Source organism: Daldinia caldariorum, assembly GCF_022478825.1.
Source record: "Daldinia caldariorum strain CBS 122874 unplaced genomic scaffold F4812scaffold_14, whole genome shotgun sequence".
NCBI lineage: Eukaryota > Fungi > Ascomycota > Sordariomycetes > Xylariales > Hypoxylaceae > Daldinia > Daldinia caldariorum.
Genome location: NW_025953050.1, coordinates 1,001,063 through 1,019,938, shown reverse-complemented (window position 1 = coordinate 1,019,938; position 18,876 = coordinate 1,001,063). Strand labels below are relative to the sequence as shown.

Here is an 18,876-nt window from a genome sequence, read left to right as displayed (position 1 = left end):
AAGCAAATTAAAGGAAAGAACCAAAGGAACAAATCCTACTATTTGCTGTTTTGACCCCTGCCTAGCTCCCAGCCTCGCACCACGAGGTTGCAACACGACAGGAAAAAAAAACCACATGGCTAAAGTCTAATATGTGGTTAACAGTGTACGTAATAAATAACCTACCTTAGGTGAGTACCTATCTAGGATATATAGCCCGGTTACGTAGTATGCCGAAGCGGAAAAGAAGACTTAAAAAAACAAGTGAAGGTTGCCGCAATACATACAAGGTTCAAATCTAACCTATCACGCGACGTGCCGTCGTACTATGTAAGAACGATGTCTGAAAATTCCCATGTGTCTCGGCCCGGGATGACCAAAAAAAAAAAAAAAAAAAAAAAAAACTCCCTTTCTACAAAGTACATTCATCATCGCATCACAAGCTCCAAACTTGCAGGGCTGTGATAGATCTGGCCGTTGCCAAGACTCTTACCACATGTTATGTGCCATGTAGCTAAGATAGGTATGCAAGGTAAGGTAAGGTGAGGAGGTATGTATGTGTAGGTAGGTTCAGTTTTTCCAAGTACGCATACGGTCATATCCGTATGTAAGGGATAGCAGCAGAAACGCCTGGACAGGATGGGGAGCTATGTTAGGTACCTTAGGTATGTATGTGTGTACCTCATGTATTGTACAATACAACTCTTGCGCTGTACGTAGGGTCCATGACCCTTTCCTCGCAAGTCAATCCAAGGCAAGACCGTCAAAATGGTACGTAGCCGGGTAGATTTTTCATGTTAGGGGTTTCCAAGGGGTATACCTTAGGTACCTACCTCCTATTCTACCTAAACCATCAAGTCCTTACCTCTAGCTAAGGCCACACCTCAACCTCCTCCCACCCATCCTCCACAACCCCCCCGGGCGCCGTCGATTCCGACTTCCCTCCTCCGACGTACGTATACAGCCACCTCCGCCCGCGCTCGGGATCCCGCAGATCGGTCCGGTCCACGCCCTCCGGCACGATAACCACGACGCGGAAATTCGCCCGCGCGACCTCGTCCCCCAGGTCCGTCACCCGCTGCCCCAGCCGCAGCCTGTCGTCCCCCACCGGCGCCGCGACCGGCGTCCCCGGCGGCGGGTTCCGGAACGATCCCCGCATCAGCGGGCTCAGGTTGCCGAAGTGCGCCGTGATCTCCCGGCTGAAGCTCCATTCGTTGGTGGCGGCAGCGGCGGCGTTGTCGGTGTCGGTGTTGGTGTTCTTGAGAACTCGCATCCGCGACGTCAGCGTGGATATCACCTCCCTCCCCGCGGCCGAGTCCTCGACGTCCGGCGCGAGGACATACGCCTTCCCGCGGACGCGCCACTGGGTCCCGGCCTCCTTGGCCCAGAACACGGCTTCCACGGGGGCGCCGCCGCCGGAGCCGTCGGTAATCTTCCTTCTCCCCTCCCTCTTCTCCGAGCCGTCGGTAGTAGTAGTCATCTCCTCGTCGCCCACCCCGAAGAGCTCCGCCATCTTGTCCATCCGGCGGTCCGTCGTGAACGTCAGCAGATCCGACTCGTAGACGCCCGGCGGGTTGAGCCGCGCCTCGTTCTTCGGGTTGGCTGGCAGCTCCGCGAACAGGCCGCGGAAGACGCACGTGCGGGCCCGCGGCGCGTAGTAGTAAGAGCCCTTCGCCGCCGCGCCGGACGGGGAATAAGAGGAGGAAATCTTCCGGACCGTGCTCAGAGTGAATTCCGGCGACGCCACCGTCTGGATGTGTTCTAGGAAGAGCTTCCTCCAGGGTGCCGGGCCTAGAGAGGATGACGCCGATGTTGCCATAGCACGGTAGGTGGTGGGTGATGCGTAAATAACCCGGTTTGGAAGAAGTCGTACAAGCTGCGGCGATGGTGAGATAATTAAGCGGTAGGCGAAGCTGTTCATTAGCAGAACGAAATAAGCGTGTCGATTTTTTTTTGTAACCCTTTACTTCGAACGTACGGCTAATATAAGACTTTGCAGTTGCAAAAGATATATGTCCGGTAATCGAATTTCGATTGGCGCGTTTGTGGCTACTCGAATGTCTATTGGGCCGACGAATTCAATCATGACGTAATTGCTTGCTACAAGATAACTTACGATAACTCAACATTCAAGGACAATCTGGGGTATTTGTTTAGAAGTGTATTATACGTTACAAATTTAATACATATATAATATAAAATCATAATTAAGAGATTGAGTTAGGTACCTCTCATCATACGAGAGCAATCTCTGTGTATAATAGTGTATTATCGACCTGCAGCTGAAGTTGGTCTGTTTGATTGAGATTAATTCGATTGCTATTGTATGGATATAAGAGTAAAATAGGTACACACATAATACACATACATCCAAACGGAACGAACACACGTATAACAAAATAAATATTAACAGCTATATACAAAACGTACATACATACGCTAGGTACGCATATACACACTATATATACAGGGTATAGTACAAATATAAAAAAACAAAAAATAATACATACATCCAATCATGCCTCGTAAACAAATACAAAGCATACATATATACGCCGTACCAATGCCTTGTACGTTAATCGTTAATCATGCACTCATAAGCGGCCTGAGCCTAAATGGTATCTAATGCAGTGTTCCTATCTATATGGCGGGTGAACTTTGGTGAACCCTTACGAAAAAAATTGGTTACCAAGTAGCTATCTAACTTTTGAACTCCTAGATTTATATACCCTAACATTTCGTTGGTATATAAAGAAAGGATCGTCTAAGAATGCGAAAAAGGCCGATACGCGGAAATATCCGCTCTCAACCGGACATAACCAAGGCCAACAGGGCCATTCGGCAGTAAAGACCGTACCTCATCTAAAACACATGTTAGCAAATATTTCCAAACCCTAAAAGCTGCTTCGAACACCTACCTGTCTGAAATATGCCGCCCGGTGATCGTAGTCAACCTCCTCCGCAACTTCTTCATTCCGAGGCAGCGGGTGGAGCACACGAGTAGTCTGCTTCGCGTATTTAAGCGTCGCGTTATCGATCCGGTATGAATTCTTAACCTTCTCGTACTCCTCGATGCTTGGGAAGCGCTCCTTTTGTACCCTGGTGCAGTACAACACGTCACTCCTCGACAGAATCTCCGGGGTAAGCTCCTCAGATTCGCAAAGCAACTGTCCAGATTCCTTCAGCAGGTTGTGAACCTCCGCTGGCAAAGCTAGCGACTTCGGTGAAACCAACTGAACTTGGACCTGGTAGTGCCGCAATAGATATACTAACGAGTGCACTGGTCGTCCGTAGAGAAGATCACCCACAAAGGTAATGGTCAAGCCTTTCACAGTACCCAGCTCCTCGCGGATCGTGAAGAGATCAAGGAAGGCCTGTGTGGGGTGCTCCTTGCTTCCATTCCCACCGTTAATGATGGGGACATTGCTGTACTTCTTCGCAATATCTACCGACGCCTCGTCTGGGTGGCGCAGAACGATTGCATCGCCGTAGCACTCAAGCGTCCTGAGCGTGTCTTGGAGCGTCTCTCCCTTCTGTACCGACGAATGGGTCGTAGTGATAGGGATCGTCCTACCTCCAAGGCGTTGCATCGCTGCATCGAAAGAGGCCGAGGTTCGGGTTGACGGTTCGTAGAACATAGTGCAAAGGACTCGGCCGCGCAGGACATTAAGAACACCTTCTCTGTCAACACCGAGGCGCATCTCCTGAGCCACAGTGAATAAGAGATGGAGATCAGATCGCGTGTATTGCTTTACGGAGAGCACATGCGAGTTTTTGAAGGCCGATGGTTGCATAAGAAGGTCATGCAGAGAATTGACAAACGGTGCTCGCGCGGGTCCTGGCAAAGCGAATTCTTCTGCAGCTGGCAGATGTCTCGACACGGGTCGCTGGTCGTCTGTCTCACCGTCGGTCAACCGCGACAAACCCGCTGGCTTGCCAATGTTAGAGAAGCGTCGCGTCCGGAGAGCATCGAGGGGGTAGCTTTGCTGAGGCAGAGGTGGAGATATGGGTGTCGGCATACTGCGGTGAGTGGACATATCCTTCCCAAGAGCAGCTAGGGGAAGAAGTTCTCCGTCAAGGCACACAGTCTTATGGTTGAAAGTAACCCTTTGCACCGCACCACGCATGGTCTTGCCAGCGAATGGCGACCACGACGCTGTCTTGGGTATAGTATACGGGCGGTCGATCTCAATTTCGACACAAGTTCCGACCTGCTCATGGAGCTCGAAGATCTCCTTCGGATTGTCGTACAGTCGCGTCTTAACGTCATCCAGCGTTAATCTGCCTTCTGCGACAGAGGTAAGAAGAAGAGGCAACGCGTCAGCAATGCCGACGGTAGGGTCTGCGCTCGGTTTCAATGTGTGTGCGAGCTGGTATGGTAGACTACCGATAGAGAAGACGTCGATCGTGCTGAGATGGTCCCAAAGCGCCTTCTGGTCGGCAGGTGTAGGGAGACACTTGCATTCCGGGAAGTCCTTCTGCGACAAGTACAACGAATAAATCGATACATCGCAAGTGACACTCAAGCCTTTCTCTTTGCTAAGAGCAATGAGGTGGATGTCCTCCTTAGTCGTGACGCTAGTGACATGGATACGCCTATTATGAAGACTGGCAAGTAATAGAATAGAGGCGAGGTCCGTAGTCTTAGCATCGGTCAAAATCGGTTTATGTGTCGGCCAAGAGTCGAAGTGCGCAGTGACCGCGGCAACCTTGCTAATATTATCTGACAGATGGTTGAACGGGATGAAGAGTGATCCAACCTCGCCAGTTACCTGGCTAATCTGATCGGCATTCTCAGAAGTGGCTGTGACGGAAAAGTTGTAATCACAATAGCCTCCTTCTTTGTTGCTTTGCTGGGCAATCTTCAAAGTTCTTGCGTCAGTGATAGAGGCGTCGATACCCATAGGCATAACGCGTATCATACTGAAGCCAGAGGCGATTGAAGCTTTTGTAACAGCCTGAAGGTCACTGCTGCCCTGAGTACCGATTCCAGGCACGAAAGCAGCAATGTTGATCAACCCTGGAAGAACGATGGTGCGATGACTTGTCTGGTAGTCGCGGCTGCTAATTTCTAACTCGAAATATCTTGCGATAGCCTCGATTAAAATCTTAGCGTTCTTCACGTTAGTTACTAGAGGGATCTGGTAGTCTACAGCCATTCGTCGGGTCTGGTATCCTTTGCTCATGTAATTGGCGGGGCGACGGTACTTGTTGTTCGACGGCAGGTTTATGTAGAGATTGATCATGTTCTTTGCCAGATGCTGCGTGAGCGAGAACTCCGATCTCTGGCCATCTTTCTCGTTGCTGAGTACTTCCAGGAACTGGACAGGGATGCCGTGTTCCTGAAGGAAGTCGGCGGTACCTGCAGTGGCAAAGAGTTTGTATCCCATCTTCTGCAGTTTCTGGACAGATGGAAGCATTTCCTTTTTATCTTTGTAGGAGCCAATTGACAAGAGAATATTGCTCTTCGGAATCTTGAAGCCAGTTGACATCAGGGCCTTAAGGTACGCTTCGTATTTGTCCGCGCCGAAACAAGCAACCTCTCCGGTAGAAGCCATCTCCACACCCAATACTGGATCAGCACCAGACAATCTAGAGAAGCTGAACTGCGGAACCTTCACACCAACGCAATCCGGTTGAAGAGTGGTGGGCGGATATTCAGTAAACGGAGCCCCCATGATTGCTTTAGTTGCCATCTCAATAAGGTCAACCCCCATGACCTTTGACACGAAGGGGAACGAGCGCGAAGCTCGGACGTTACACTCAATAACCTTAATATCGTTGTCCTTCGCGATGAATTGGATATTGAAAGGGCCAGTAACGTTTAGTTTAGCGCCAATCTTTCGCGTAGCCTCTTCGATACGCTGGATCGTCGTTGGCTCAAGATCCTGCGGCGGCAGAATGAGAGTCGCATCACCAGAATGGACACCGGCATTTTCGACGTGTTCAGATATGAAGTGGCCCACGACAGTTCCGTCCTTCGCGACTGCGTCCATCTCGATCTCCTTTGCGTTCTCAATGTACTTCGTGATCACTACAGGATGCTCACGCGAAACCTCTGCAGCTTGTTGCAGGTATAATTCTAGGTCTGCCTCGGAGTATACAGTGTTCATCGCAGCACCAGACAGGACGTACGAAGGTCGAACCAGCACTGGATACTCAACTTTTCGGCAGAAACTCCTGGCTTCCTCGAAGCTCGTAAGCTCTTTCCAGGTTGGCTGATCGACTCCGATTTCGTCAAGCATACGTGAGAACTTGTAACGATTCTCAGCTCTGTCGATCATCTCCGGCGACGTTCCCAGGACCTTAACACCCGAACGTAGCAGGGGCAATGCGATATTGTTGGGGGTTTGACCACCCATAGCACCAAGAACTCCGCTGGCAGATTCCATCTGATAGATATCAAGCACAGTTTCCAAGTTAATATTCTCGAAATATAGACGATCTGCCTCGTCATAGTCGGTACTGACGGTTTCGGGATTATAGTTCACCATGATGGTCTTGAAACCAGACTCCCGGAGGGTGCGGATTGCTCTGACTGAACACCAATCGAACTCGACAGAGGACCCAATACGGTAAACGCCAGATCCAAGTACCATGACACCATGATCGTTGAATTCTATATCATGTGCCGAAGCGTTATATGTGAGGTAGAGATAATTGGTATAGGCAGGGAACTCGGCAGCGACTGTATCGATCTGCTTGACAAAAGGAGTTATTCCGGCCTCCAGCCTCATGCGTCTCACCGCTAGCTCATTGGAGTCCCAGAACTTTGCCAATTGGCGATCGCTAAATCCAAGCCGTTTGCCCTGGAGAATCAAGTCGGGGCGGCTGGAGATTTGGCTAGTGGTGTAAGTGGCCATGTCCTTACTAAATCGGATGAGGTTCATCAGCTTGTATAGGAACCACTTGTCAATCTTTGTGAGTTCCCATATTCTATCCACTGTGTATCCGGTGTGCATGGCGTTTGCAATAGCAAAAAGGCGTTGGTCGGATGGAGTTTGCAACTCATCGTCAATTGACATGAGTGCTTTGGTTTCGCCAAATCCAAGGTTGTGGAAGTCAATAGCTCGAATTGCCTTCTGGATAGCTTCCTCGAACGTTCTTCCGATACTCATGACCTCTCCTACACTCTTCATCGACGAGCCAAGCTGCGTGGACACCCTGGTGAACTTCTTCAAGTCCCATCGGGGCATCTTGACAACAACGTAATCTAGTGAGGGCTCAAAGCAGGCGCAGGTCACTTTCGTGACTGTGTTCTTGATTTCCTTTAGTGGAATACCAAGTCCTAGCTTAGCGGCGATAAAGGCGAGGGGATAGCCTGTGGCTTTGGATGCCAACGCAGATGATCTTGATAATCTTGCGTTGACTTCGATGATGCAATATTCCTTTGAGAACGGGTTTAGAGCGTACTGAATGTTACACTCGCCAACCACACCTAGATGGCGAATAACGTTAACCGCTGTTGTTCGTAGCATGTTGTAGTCCTCATCCGATAATGTCTGAGACGGAGCCACGACGATTGAGTCGCCTGTATGAATACCAAGAGGATCGAAATTTTCCATGTTGCAAACAGTGATGCAGTTATCTTGAGCATCCCGTACAACCTCGTATTCTATTTCTTTCCAGCCCTTCATACTTCGTTCAATTAGGACCTGTGGGCTTGCTGCCAAAGCCTTATTGCAGAGGTCTAAGAGCTCATCTTCATTGTTGGCAAATCCACTACCCAGTCCACCTAGTGCATAGGCAGCTCTGACGATGACAGGGAAACCGATGTCTTTAACGACACGCATGGCCTCGTCTACACTGCTCGCCGATGCAGACTTGGCGCACTTCTCACCAATCGAGTCCATACTGCGAGCGAAGAGTTCTCGATCTTCTGTGGTAATGATGGTGTCGATAGGCGTACCCAACACCTTGACGCCAAGCCCTTCGAACTCATCCTTGAGTTGGATACCGACTTGTAGGGCAGTCTGACCTCCGAAGGTAACATATATCGCGTCCGGTCGCTCGTAAATGATAACTTTACGAACGAACTCAGCAGTGACGGGAAGGAAATAAACCTTGTCGGCGAGACCCTTGGAGGTTTGGATCGTTGCAATGTTAGGGTTAATGAGGACAGTGTAAATACCCTCTTCCTTTAGAGCTTTGATAGCTTGACTTCCAGAGTAATCGAATTCACCTGCTTGGCCAATGCTGAGGCCACCACTTCCAAGAACAAGAATCTTTTTAACATTGACACGCGGGTGCAACCGCTCGTTCTCTTCGGTGGTGCCACCGGGGAACTTGACCGGGGCATTCAGAAGCGTCTGGTCCTTGGCACAGTCGACGACAGTATTGACAAAAACGTCGAAGAGGAACTCGGTGTCGCGTGGACCAGGTGTACTCTCCGGATGGAACTGCACGCTGAAGTATGGCTTGTTGACGTGCATAATTCCCTCGTTGCTACCGTCGTTGGCGTTTACAAATAATTCCTTCCATTCCTCTGGAAGTGTCTTCGCGTCAACCGCGAAACCGTGGTTCTGGGAAGTAATATGACACTTCCCGGTAACCATGCTTGTGCAAGGAATATTATGTCCTCGGTTACCAAACTTCATTTTTGCGGTTTTAGCGCCAGCAGCCTGAGCAAGTAGCTGATGACCAAGACAGATACCGAACACGGGTGTTCGGTTAGCCTCCATTGCCTTGGCAATCTGCGCTACGGGTTCACGCATAACAGCAGGGTCACCGGGTCCGTTTGAGATGAAGAGACCATCGTACTCGGACCCGGCGCCACTGGCAAAATCATGGTTCCATGGACATACGAGCACTTCAACGCCTCTTTTTAAGAAGCATCTAAGTTGATTGTTTTTCATGCCAACATCCAGGCAAAGTACGCGGAGAGGGCGTCCAGAGGGATGCTTCAAAGCCGTGGCGGGGTCCGGCTTATAGAGTTGGGGCTGTTTGATAGAGACTGCGAACTAATAAGCATAATGACATTGATAGCCCGTTTAAAGGGGCACCTACCTTCTGCTACAAGATTCTTAGTATTGGGGTTAACCCAATCAATTGAATCGAAGTAAGGCTTCCAGTCCTTCTTGATTTGATGGCTTAGCGTCCCATTGGCGCCATTGGTAGTTCCATTTGTTAAGTCCTGCTTTTGTAGCAGCATTCGACCTAACATACTACCTTCTTGACGAATACGTTCCGTTAGGGCTCTCGTATCGACACCGTACATGGCAGGAACTCCCTGTTCCTTTAACCATGTTCCTAAAGATGATTTTGCAAGATAGTGTGAGAACTCCTCGCCGGCGTAAGAAGAGACGACGAGACCAGCGATATGGATCTGGGAGGACTCGAAATGTGCGGGACGATCACGAAGGAGTTCGTCCATCGTCTCCCTCGAGGGCACTCCATAGTTTCCAACAAGAGGAAAAGTGATCACTAGAATCTGGCCACGATACGAAGGGTCTGTTATCGACTCTGGGTATCCCACCATGCCAGTCTGGAAGACCAATTCTCCAGCGATGCTCTTCTTGGCACCGAAGCTGTAGCCTTGGTAGGAAGATTGGTCTTGGAGGTCAAGGCACATGAGGCCTTCATCCTCTGAGTCGACTATCCGCGCAGAGGCAGGAAGATAATGGATTGGGGCCGCCATGTCGGCTCGTGCTGGCAGCGAGCTCGAGAGGGGTGGTGTTGTAGCGTAGATTTGACGATAACGACTAGATGATATGATATAATGGAGGGGCAGATGGAGGGGCTGTCTGAAAGCAGCAATTAGGAAGCTCGGGAATGGAGCTCTCTAAGGCCGCAAAACAGTAGTCTAATCAATATATCATGTCGTCTTGGACTACAATTGACAATCGTACGAGAATTTGTAAAAATGTTGTGGTAGTGCGAGGGGAAAAAAAGTTTTGTTTTTTTGACCGAAGAAAATTTATCAAATATTCATTTGTACCAACCAACTTTTAAATTTTTTTTTTCTGCTCGTCAACTAATAGTCGGTAGTACGTACAAGCTCCCGCTCTAGGTGCTGCCAATTGCAATGCAGTACTACGTAAGAGACCCCGCCACGAACACTGTGGGGTCCAATCAGCATTGAGCTACAGAACACCAAGCACTAGTGGGGTCCAGAATCTGGACCATAAGTGCAGAAAATCTTGCACTCTAAAGTGGCCCGTATAGCTTTAGACTCGATCAGCAGCCTCTTAAGTATCAGGGTACCTACATTACGCATGTGTGCATACGAGTGCTGGTCTGCATCGTACGTTTTTGTACATTACATGAAATTTTGTGAAAATATATGACTTTCTAAACTTGATGATAGAACCTAAAATACTTTAGGTAACCTGTAACTTGAAAACTCAGTTAGTGAATCAGACACTTCATCACGGGTGGAATATATGATATCTTGCTGTTTTACATGTATCATGCAGACAACGCAAATAAAACACCAATTTACCTGCAACATGGCATTGTCATCCTGTACGAAACATACAGGTACTCTGGCAAACAAGTTTCTTGGATTTAGTTTCAAACCTAAGAAACGGGATGTTCATTAACGAATTACCTAATGATCGCATTTTAAACTTTTGAGAAAGGTAGGTAGGGAGCATCAAATGATACGAATTTGCGGAAAATGTTGCATTGTTTTGTGATTTAGAAGGAGACATATGGAGCTGATGACTTACTTGTGCTTGGTTTACGAGCGTGGCAGACTTTATCTTACTAATGTCGTTAAATAAATCAAGACACTTCGATCCAGATCTTAACCTGTCTGATCTTAGAGCTCTCATGTATGGAATTGGGATTGGCTGTTATATCAATAGATAACAACCCCCCCGTATCATAGGGCTATTGAAGATACTCGGAGGTTAATGCGGGTGAGGCTTGTTTGTTATATTGGAGATGTCAACATTCTCTCTAGACTCAGGCCTTAGCGGACAGCTAAGATGTAAGTTCTAATAGCTGTTGTCAAACCCAAATTTCGGAGCTTAATCTGGCAGTGCCTTTTATAGATATGCAGTCAGACATTAGTAAGCATGTATAGGTAGGTAAGGTAGGTATATTCTAAAGCTCTAGGTACCGAGGTAGTAGAAATGTTTAAATGGCGATGCCACAGTTGATGAACCATTGGCAAACTTCTAGGCTTTATACTGTCGTGACTGAGACATGTGGCTGTGCTAGATTGGCACCTCTACACGTTACCTGTTATCACATGCCTCTGTCTTCCACCGACTCAAGAAATATAATAACACCAAATATCTGATAAGTACGAGATTCACACCTTCTTGCTTCCCGTGCTCTGATTGCGACAATGATCGCATCGAGATTCTATGAATCTTGAATTCAAAACTTGAAATCCAGATACTGAAATGACTATCATAGCGTAGGTTAGAATTATTATTTAGCCAATGAGATACTTCACTACTTCGAAATCGTTAGGATGGCCTTAAATGTAAATTCTGAGAAATATACTAGGTAGTTGTTGACGCGATTTTCACTACTTCTGCTTATTGCCTCTAGATTCCGATACTTGGCCCGAATGCCTCCTTTACATAGGGGTTTCTTTTGGTTGTACCAAGTAGGTATTGTTTTATGGCCAAGCTTTCATCGGTGTGTTTTTGATGGTATAGATAGCAGGGCTTCTAGGCGTCGAGGTCGGGGGTTGTCTTTGCCCTTATTTTCTCCAGGACATGCTTTGTCTCACCTCGTTCATCGATGCATTACGCGGCAGCCTCATATATGTATCGCAAACTAGGGAAAATCCCATCTTGGGGCTAGCTCACTTGCAAATCTTGGTATCATACATACCACATGTATGCACTTTTGCGTGATCCGGAATGTTTAAGTCTACTGAACGTGGGGTAAAGATATATCGTAAGGATTTTGATGCAAGGTAACATGCTCGTCATGTGCCACTGCCGGCTATTTCACGCTAGATAAGTGTAACCTCAGAACTGTGCCAATCAGGGAGGGATGATTCGAATGTGGTTGAAGGAGCGGTGAATATATTCTCGATGGGAAATTCAAGAGAAGAAGAAAAACGTTCATCTTCATGGTCTGTTCTACGGCGTGCGGTGGTACGATAGACTAAGTGTGCATGTCTTAGTATGTATTATGTATGTACTACTCGGAGATGAGGCACTGCAATCCTTTTGACCAACGAGGATGCTAAGTATACCTGGAAGTTCATAGTCTCGGTGATCCTTGAGAGTAGTGCGGTATACCAAGATAGACGGAGGCGCCGTTATTATGCAAGTGGCAAGTGAACTGACGGATTTCTAAAGGTAAGCACACTTAAGTACGTCGGGGAATATTTTTTCGTCTTACTTATTATCGTGGTGCTATAATATTCGGAGAAAAAAATTTAAATTTTTTTTAGAGATGCATTCTTACAGTGCTGAGATGATGGTGGGTGATGGTAATATCGTTGCGGATCAAGGTGGTGAAGAAGCTCCCTCACCTCGATGTTCAGGTTCCGAGATAACGAAGCCAATGAGCGGGTGTTGCCAATCATGCGGGATGCCTCATCGGTTTTACGTACATATGTAGATGCATGTGAGGTAGGTCGGTCTGCAGATCGATCATCCGCCCGAGTCTCAGTAAGCCGTGGTGAGCTTTTTTGGCTTCTACCCACGCGGGGAAGACATAAATATAACATAGTGCATGTAATTACCTGATGTATGAGATAAGATAATTCCTACCTAATGGTTTGGAGGTAAAGAATTAGTATAACTTCAATGCGCGCGGGGCGCTTGGATGGTTTACCGTAGACATGCGGTTTCGTAGACCTAACATAGTACAGTCGGGTACATGTAGTCGGGATATGACCGTGACCAATGGACTGCCATTTGGTTGTAAAGAATGGCCCGAAGCGGCAACTTCACATACCTAGGCGAGGTTTAAGGTTCACTTTATTATGTGAGAAGTACCTAGCATTAAGTACTTTAGGTACTAGGTAGGTATATTATCATCCTATGATGCAACCTGCCCAAGCTTGTATCTGCAGCTTCCTCCAAGCGAGCAGCTGAAAAGGAGGGAAAGTGTATCTTAGGTAACCATGTAATTAACCATGTAATTACCAGGTAGACTTTGGCATTGCATTTCCATGCGTCTTGTATTTTTCTCATGTCTCGCCAATTTCGATAACTTCCAATATTCTTATCCCATCATTCCTCTCGGATAGTACTGCTGTAATTTAATGCAGAATTTACTGGATTGACATGTGGAATTCCACTTACTGCGATGCAACTCAAATTATAGTAACCCGGCGCCACTTGAACAGCTACTTTGCATTGTCTGCCAGTTACGCCTGACCCAAGAGACATTAGGGTGAGTAGGGTGAGTGTCATTCGTGATTCAAAAATGGGTGTGCACTAGGTCAGGTTTAGCAGTTCCATGGCAGCGCCTCTCAGACACATGGGAAACATAGGACGGGTTCCACCTCAAGCTACCATACCTGTAAAGGTACATAACGCTACTTGTCATCTATCCCTGCTTCTTTTGTTGAGCCTTGAAGGTAGGTACCTAGAGGTAATCTAGGGTGGATATGCTGATTTCCTTGTCAGAGTGTCAATAGTATCAATGCTGGCAACGCTAGTCGTGACCTTCACAACGCCCTTATCTTTTTTCTTTTCTCTCCCTTCCTCTCTTTTGTCCCGCTATCTCGCCTGTTCGCGTAACGCGGTCAACTCTTCGTGTTGCATCACACGCACTCCAAGAGCAAACAACTTAGCTTGGCCGACGAACCTGTTGCACTTGGCCCCGTTTCTGTCTTCCAAATGTCTTTATATCTTTCTTAGCACGTCGGCGCGGAGGTAAGGGGGGAACTGGGAATAACGATGGCCGCTCCCGCGAGGAATATGCTTTCTTCGCGGCTGCTGCGACCGGGACAAGTCGCTCAGCACGCCAACTCGGCGCGTTTCGATTTCAACGATAATACGCAATCCCCCGACCCTATGAGCCGCGATTATGGCCAACAGCGACATGCTACTGCCGATTTTACTGAGGCCGACGAAGATGAGGATGAGGAAGAAGATGAGAACGTAGACGAATTCGATCTCGACGATGGGCTATCCAGGCGTCGGTTGAACCGACCTTTCCAGGAAACGACCGCGCGTAGGAGCTCGGCTTCTCTCATACCATTGTTCTCTGCTAGCTACCTCGGTATGTTTGCAGTCACCTTCCAGTGAGCGTATATTACCCGCTGAGCTTTGAACTTACAGATTGAAATAGATACTCTCCCCGTTTATAATGTCGTTCATGCCATTAGGATAATTGTCCAAGCAAGGACCGAGACCACACTGACATGGGACCAAATTCGATCACCCCAGGTTTCTCAATTCCTAGTCAAACCTATGCAACAACAGATTCGGACTCAACATTTCAGTCGTGTAACGCTATACGCTTTAATGGCAAACTGTCTCCAATTTGCGAAGGAGGGACAGTTATACCCGGGTAACGTAGGGACCAGTATGACACGGGCGAGGGTTTGTGAAATCCTCGCCTTGAAATTGTTAAAGGAATATAGTACGAGGGAGCTTATTGATGCTTTGTCCTATGACTTCTACCCACTTCAAGGAGCCCCGGAGGCACCCACGACACATTCAAAATCCTCCGATGCTAAGAACCGCCCAGCTGTAGCCCGATCTTCGACGCTCGAGGTGGCAATTCGTGCTTCTGCTAAACACTTCCTCGCGCACCCTCTCGTAGTCCAACAACTCGAGGCTATCTGGAATGGCGCTATTAGCTTCTACTCGTCACAAGATAACCTTCATCGGATTTTGTCAAATCCTCCGAGTCAAGGCGAAAATGCACAAAACTGCGCGGCGGGAGTTCGAACGCCGCTTCTTAGCCACCAGCTAGCCAAGGAACCGTCATCTCAATTGCCGCTACATCAGATACCTGTACGACGAACGGTCAATCTGTATGACCCACGCCAAGCTTCTCCTCTGAAGCTATCCCGCCTCCGAGTACCTCGTTATAGACAGTTTCTGTCGACGTGTTCTCTGTTTGCCTTGATATGTCTGTTTCTAGCGGTCTTGATAGAACGTTCTAGTCACATCACCGAACTGGAATTGATTTTCTGGTTTTGGAGCGCGGGTTTCATGCTTGATGAAGTTGTTGGCTTCAACGAGCAGGGCTTTTCCTTGTATATCATGAGCTTCTGGAACATTTTCGATCTTGGCATCCTACTGCTACTCATCGTGTTCTACTGTTTGAGAGTATATGCGGTGTTTGTCGTTGATCCCCACCGCTGGAACGAGATGGCATATGATGTTCTGGCAGCGAACGCCATACTCTTGTTACCCCGTATCTTCAGTGTGTTAGATCACTATCGTTACTTTTCCCAGCTTCTGATTGCCTTTCGGCTCATGGCGGTGGATCTTGCGGCCGTGTTCGTTCTTGTTCTGATTAGTTGCTCTGGATTCTTCGTGTTCTTTACACTCTCCAGCAATCAGAATGCAGCCCCAGAAGTAGCTTACAAGATATTTCAAATTCTTATGGGGTTTACGCCAGCTGCGTGGGATGTGTACGTCTACAAGCACCCGGGGATCTTTGAGATAATATGAGCTAACCGAAACTTTCAGATGGCCGGAGTATACTTTCTTAGGCAAGACGTTACTAGCGGCTTTTCTCATCATTTGTCATTTCCTCGTCGTGTCAGTTTGTCCTTGCCTACGAAGAGGATACGGTTCTAACAGATTGCAGAACGATTCTAATCACCGTACTTACAAACTCTTTCACGGCAATCGTATCGAATGCGAACGAAGAGCACCAGTATGTAATCACCGACAGTCCGATGGTCTGTTTTACTTACACTGATACAGATTTCTCTTCGCGATTAATACTATATCCATGGTTAAGAACGATGCCATGTTCTCCTACGTTGCGCCAGGCAATATCCTCGCATGGATCTTGACGCCATTGCGATACGTTATGTCCATCAGACAGTTTGTGATTTTGAACCGCACCGTCATCAAATTAACCCATTTTCCTATCCTATTTTGCATATTTCTTTATGAGAAGTATTTTCTCGCCCCATCAATTTACGAACCAACGGATTTAGTCGAGCACCAAGGGCGCCGCAAGACAAGAGGAATCTCGTTCACCGATCTCGCTAGTAGGGGGACAGCTCTTTTCAGCCCAAGCATGAAAACACGCGAGGAATCGATTGCCGGGTTTCAAAAAGACCGTGCGCTGGAAGAGGTTTTCCGTCGACCTCCTGATGTTAGCACAATACGGAGCCAAAGAAGACAAGAAAGGAGGAAGACACAGACAGCTATCCGTAATTGGATGGAACAGAACGACGAGATTGGTGAGCGTCTCTCTCAATGGCCAACGATTGATAGTCGTCGAAGCCTTTCGCAGCGAAGGATGAGCATGAGCCGTGACTTCCCTAAGCGGTCCAGACGCGTCTCTGACATTCGATCGGCTGCAAGCGACCCTGCCGACCTTGTATCGAATAGCGGCTTTCCCGGCTCCAATGTTAGGGAACTCAACGGCCAAATTGATGAGCAACAGGCACAGTACAGGGATCAGACGGGAGCAGATGGCGACGATGAATTCGTAACAAATGATGAGGAAGAAGACGAAATGATTGTCCCAAGTCGTCATAGCAGCATTGCTAGCCCACAAGACCGCGATGACTATTTCACGTCCTCTCCAGACTTAAGGCGTGAAGTATTAGCCCCATCATCTTTGAATAGTTCTTCGCACCACCAAAGCATGGTCGTCACGTCACCTAGAACTAGCAATACGCCTCGTCGCCAAGGTCTCCATAGTCGCACGCTTTCCACAAATACGATCCTTTACGCTCCACAGGAACCTAATCACTTTGAAGCAAGTCCATCCTTAATCTCGGAAGAGCCATCGGGAGCAGGCGCTCAACCGCGAAGGAGCAGGCTAACAACAGCAGCTGAGTCTTCTATGCCGAGCGGCACACGTTCGCCACGGAGAATGCAAAATAGACCTCCCCTGGTCACCAGGCCAAGACCGATTCCTGCAAGATCGGCACCTAACCGCTCAATCCTCCTTAATGCCGGCCCGAGACTTCGACGGCTTTCGTCTCTTGATGGGGGTATCAGTTCTGATATAGGATTAGACGTGACTAACGAACTCGGCGCTGTGCCATCTTCGTTTGCAACGCAAATGGCCATGGCCACCGGCCAGCTAAAGGCGCCGAACCGAAGCGGCAGAGATAGGGAGGACTCAGATAGGATAAGCCGATTAATTTTGGCAAGAATGAAGAGCCTCGAGGAGAACTTTGTGGACGCTATGAAGGAGATCCGAGCACGAAGTACAGTAACCACAACACAGAATTCAGAGGATGAGGGCGGTTGGAGAACTAATTCAAGTGGCGGAAGGCCGGGGAGCAGCAAGAGAATATCAGGAAAGAGTAAAAGTGAAGGGAGTCGGCCAGGGAGTAACTGGGAACAAAAGGACGGTTTGGAGGCGCTTCGGCCAGGGGGGCACGGGCTCAAGGGGAAGGGAAAGGGGAAGGAAGTTGAGAGGACAATAAGTGCTGGCGAGACGGAAGATGAACAGGTAATAGAGCTGGCAAAAAGGGGGAGTTCCTTGTGAACGGCGTCCTGTGAGAAATTTCTTGCTAGGCTCTTTCTATTTCCATGAGTCAGTTTAGCAAATGATGCATCTTGGCGTTTTGGTTTGCTTCAGGGGCTCTGAAGGGAACGGCAAACAAAGGGCCTGAGTTTTTTTTGTTGTTGTCTTTAATACGATACCAGGGGTTGGTCGGTTCGAAGCATATAACCTATCAGCCAAGTCTGATCTGGCGTGCGATGCGATACGATGCAATGCGATATACCTAATGACAGCTTATTTTGTACTATTAAGCAGAAGTGTGGGGTTGTGCATTAAGACAGCTCAGCTTAGCTTTTCAGAGCTGGCTGTTGTTATTTTCATAAGAGCTTCTTTTTTTCTTCTTTATTTCATGTTGCATGTTGTAACGTCTAAGGGTAGTAGTAAGAAACAAAACAACGCTGGCCGTTACGTTTACCCAAAATCATGATATCCTCATACATATATACGTCTTAATAGCACAGGGCGTATAACCAACCCTTTCTTATTGTTGTGATAGATGAATCCTTATCCCAATCGTGTCATGAAACCCCTAAAATATCCCTAACAAACAACATCTCCTGCCTCATACAAAGGTAAGAGCAGGTCTGTTTTGCTCTGTATAGGTATTCATTCGTCATTCTTTATGATTTATATCTCTTCTTGCCTCTTTTCCAGCGTATATATATATATCCCTCTCTTCCAAACAGCTTTATCTAAGCAAGCTCTTCCTAGGGGAGGAGGGGTTGGTAAGGTAGGTAGCTAGCTAGGATAGCTAAAGGTTACCTATGTAGATAGGTACCTAGGTGAATTATCAGATGCCGCCGCCGCTCCGGTCGACGCTGACGTAGAAGTTCGGGCTCTCGGAGGAGTTCTTCTGGGCGCGCTCGTTGCGGGATAGGACGGAGCGGCGGTACTGGACGGCTACGGCGATGCCGGCCGTGGCGACGGCGGCGAGGGCGAGGCCCGGGTGGCGGGATCTGAAGTTGGGGGGAGGGGGGTTAGTTTAAGTGGTTTGAGATTAGGGTGGTATGTAGGGTATGACTTACAGACGTCCTCCGGTGGTGATTCTGGCTGCTCGGGTTTGGTCCATTGTTTCCCTTTTTCAAGCTTGATGTTTGACAAAAGTTATACTGATACCAGTATAACTAGAGGTAGCTAGGTAGGTTAGGTAGTTATAACAAAGACTAACTAACTGTTTATAGAAATTTCCGAAATTCTTATAGAGTGAATGAAGTTTCGATTTATTGTATCAATCATAAAATAAAGTCAATACTGGATGTTTGGTAGGTACCTAGAGGTAACGCAGAGAACTTGGGAAAAGCAACAAATCCAGCA

At 47.9% G+C, this 18,876-nt stretch overlaps 4 protein-coding genes across 4 annotated transcripts; 1 reads left to right on the top strand and 3 right to left on the bottom strand.

Annotated features, from left to right (window-relative positions):
- Positions 1-489: 489 nt before the first annotated feature.
- F4812DRAFT_437936 (pyridoxamine 5'-phosphate oxidase-domain-containing protein) lies at positions 490-2,259 on the bottom strand. The gene is made up of 2 exons (XM_047934953.1): positions 1,979-2,259; positions 490-1,804 (listed from the first exon to the last, which is right to left on the bottom strand). The coding sequence occupies exons 1-2, from the start codon at positions 2,063-2,065 to the stop codon at positions 851-853; spliced, it is 1,041 nt and encodes a 346-aa protein (XP_047788192.1). The 5' UTR covers positions 2,066-2,259; the 3' UTR covers positions 490-850.
- A 361-nt stretch (positions 2,260-2,620) lies between these two features.
- On the bottom strand, positions 2,621-9,700 carry F4812DRAFT_115462 (carbamoyl-phosphate synth). Its single transcript, XM_047929401.1, has 3 exons — positions 8,986-9,700; positions 2,898-8,932; positions 2,621-2,841 (listed from the first exon to the last, which is right to left on the bottom strand). The coding sequence occupies exons 1-3, from the start codon at positions 9,614-9,616 to the stop codon at positions 2,785-2,787; spliced, it is 6,723 nt and encodes a 2,240-aa protein (XP_047788191.1). The 5' UTR covers positions 9,617-9,700; the 3' UTR covers positions 2,621-2,784.
- Positions 9,701-13,802: 4,102 nt separating this feature from the next.
- On the top strand, positions 13,803-17,544 carry F4812DRAFT_461561 (uncharacterized protein; the record flags this gene model as incomplete). Its single annotated transcript, XM_047937893.1, has 5 exons — positions 13,803-14,127; positions 14,197-15,493; positions 15,552-15,623; positions 15,673-15,741; positions 15,792-17,544. 5 exons carry the CDS (start codon positions 13,803-13,805, stop codon positions 17,542-17,544), a joined length of 3,516 nt encoding a protein of 1,171 aa, XP_047788190.1.
- A 404-nt stretch (positions 17,545-17,948) lies between these two features.
- Positions 17,949-18,827, bottom strand: F4812DRAFT_115402 (uncharacterized protein). The gene is made up of 2 exons (XM_047929400.1): positions 18,588-18,827; positions 17,949-18,518 (listed from the first exon to the last, which is right to left on the bottom strand). The coding sequence occupies exons 1-2, from the start codon at positions 18,629-18,631 to the stop codon at positions 18,353-18,355; spliced, it is 210 nt and encodes a 69-aa protein (XP_047788189.1). The 5' UTR covers positions 18,632-18,827; the 3' UTR covers positions 17,949-18,352.
- Positions 18,828-18,876: the final 49 nt, after the last annotated feature.

Bases quoted from the DNA above. Each gene is read 5' to 3' on its own strand.
- F4812DRAFT_115462 (XM_047929401.1), bottom strand. From the start codon at position 9,616: ATGGCGGCCCCAATCCATTATCTTCCTGCCTCTGCGCGGATAGTCGAC. The intron at 8,933-8,985 runs GTAGGTGCCCCT...ATTAGTTCGCAG, and splicing joins TAAGAATCTTGTAGCAGAAG to TCTCTATCAAACAGCCCCAA. The intron at 2,842-2,897 runs GTAGGTGTTCGA...CATGTGTTTTAG, and splicing joins GGGCGGCATATTTCAGACAG to ATGAGGTACGGTCTTTACTG.
- F4812DRAFT_437936 (XM_047934953.1), bottom strand. From the start codon at position 2,065: ATGATTGAATTCGTCGGCCCAATAGACATTCGAGTAGCCACAAACGCG. The intron at 1,805-1,978 runs CTGCAAAGTCTT...CCCACCACCTAC, and splicing joins CGGACATATATCTTTTGCAA to CGTGCTATGGCAACATCGGC.
- F4812DRAFT_115402 (XM_047929400.1), bottom strand. From the start codon at position 18,631: ATGGACCAAACCCGAGCAGCCAGAATCACCACCGGAGGACGTCT. The intron at 18,519-18,587 runs GTAAGTCATACC...CCCCAACTTCAG, and splicing joins ATCACCACCGGAGGACGTCT to ATCCCGCCACCCGGGCCTCG.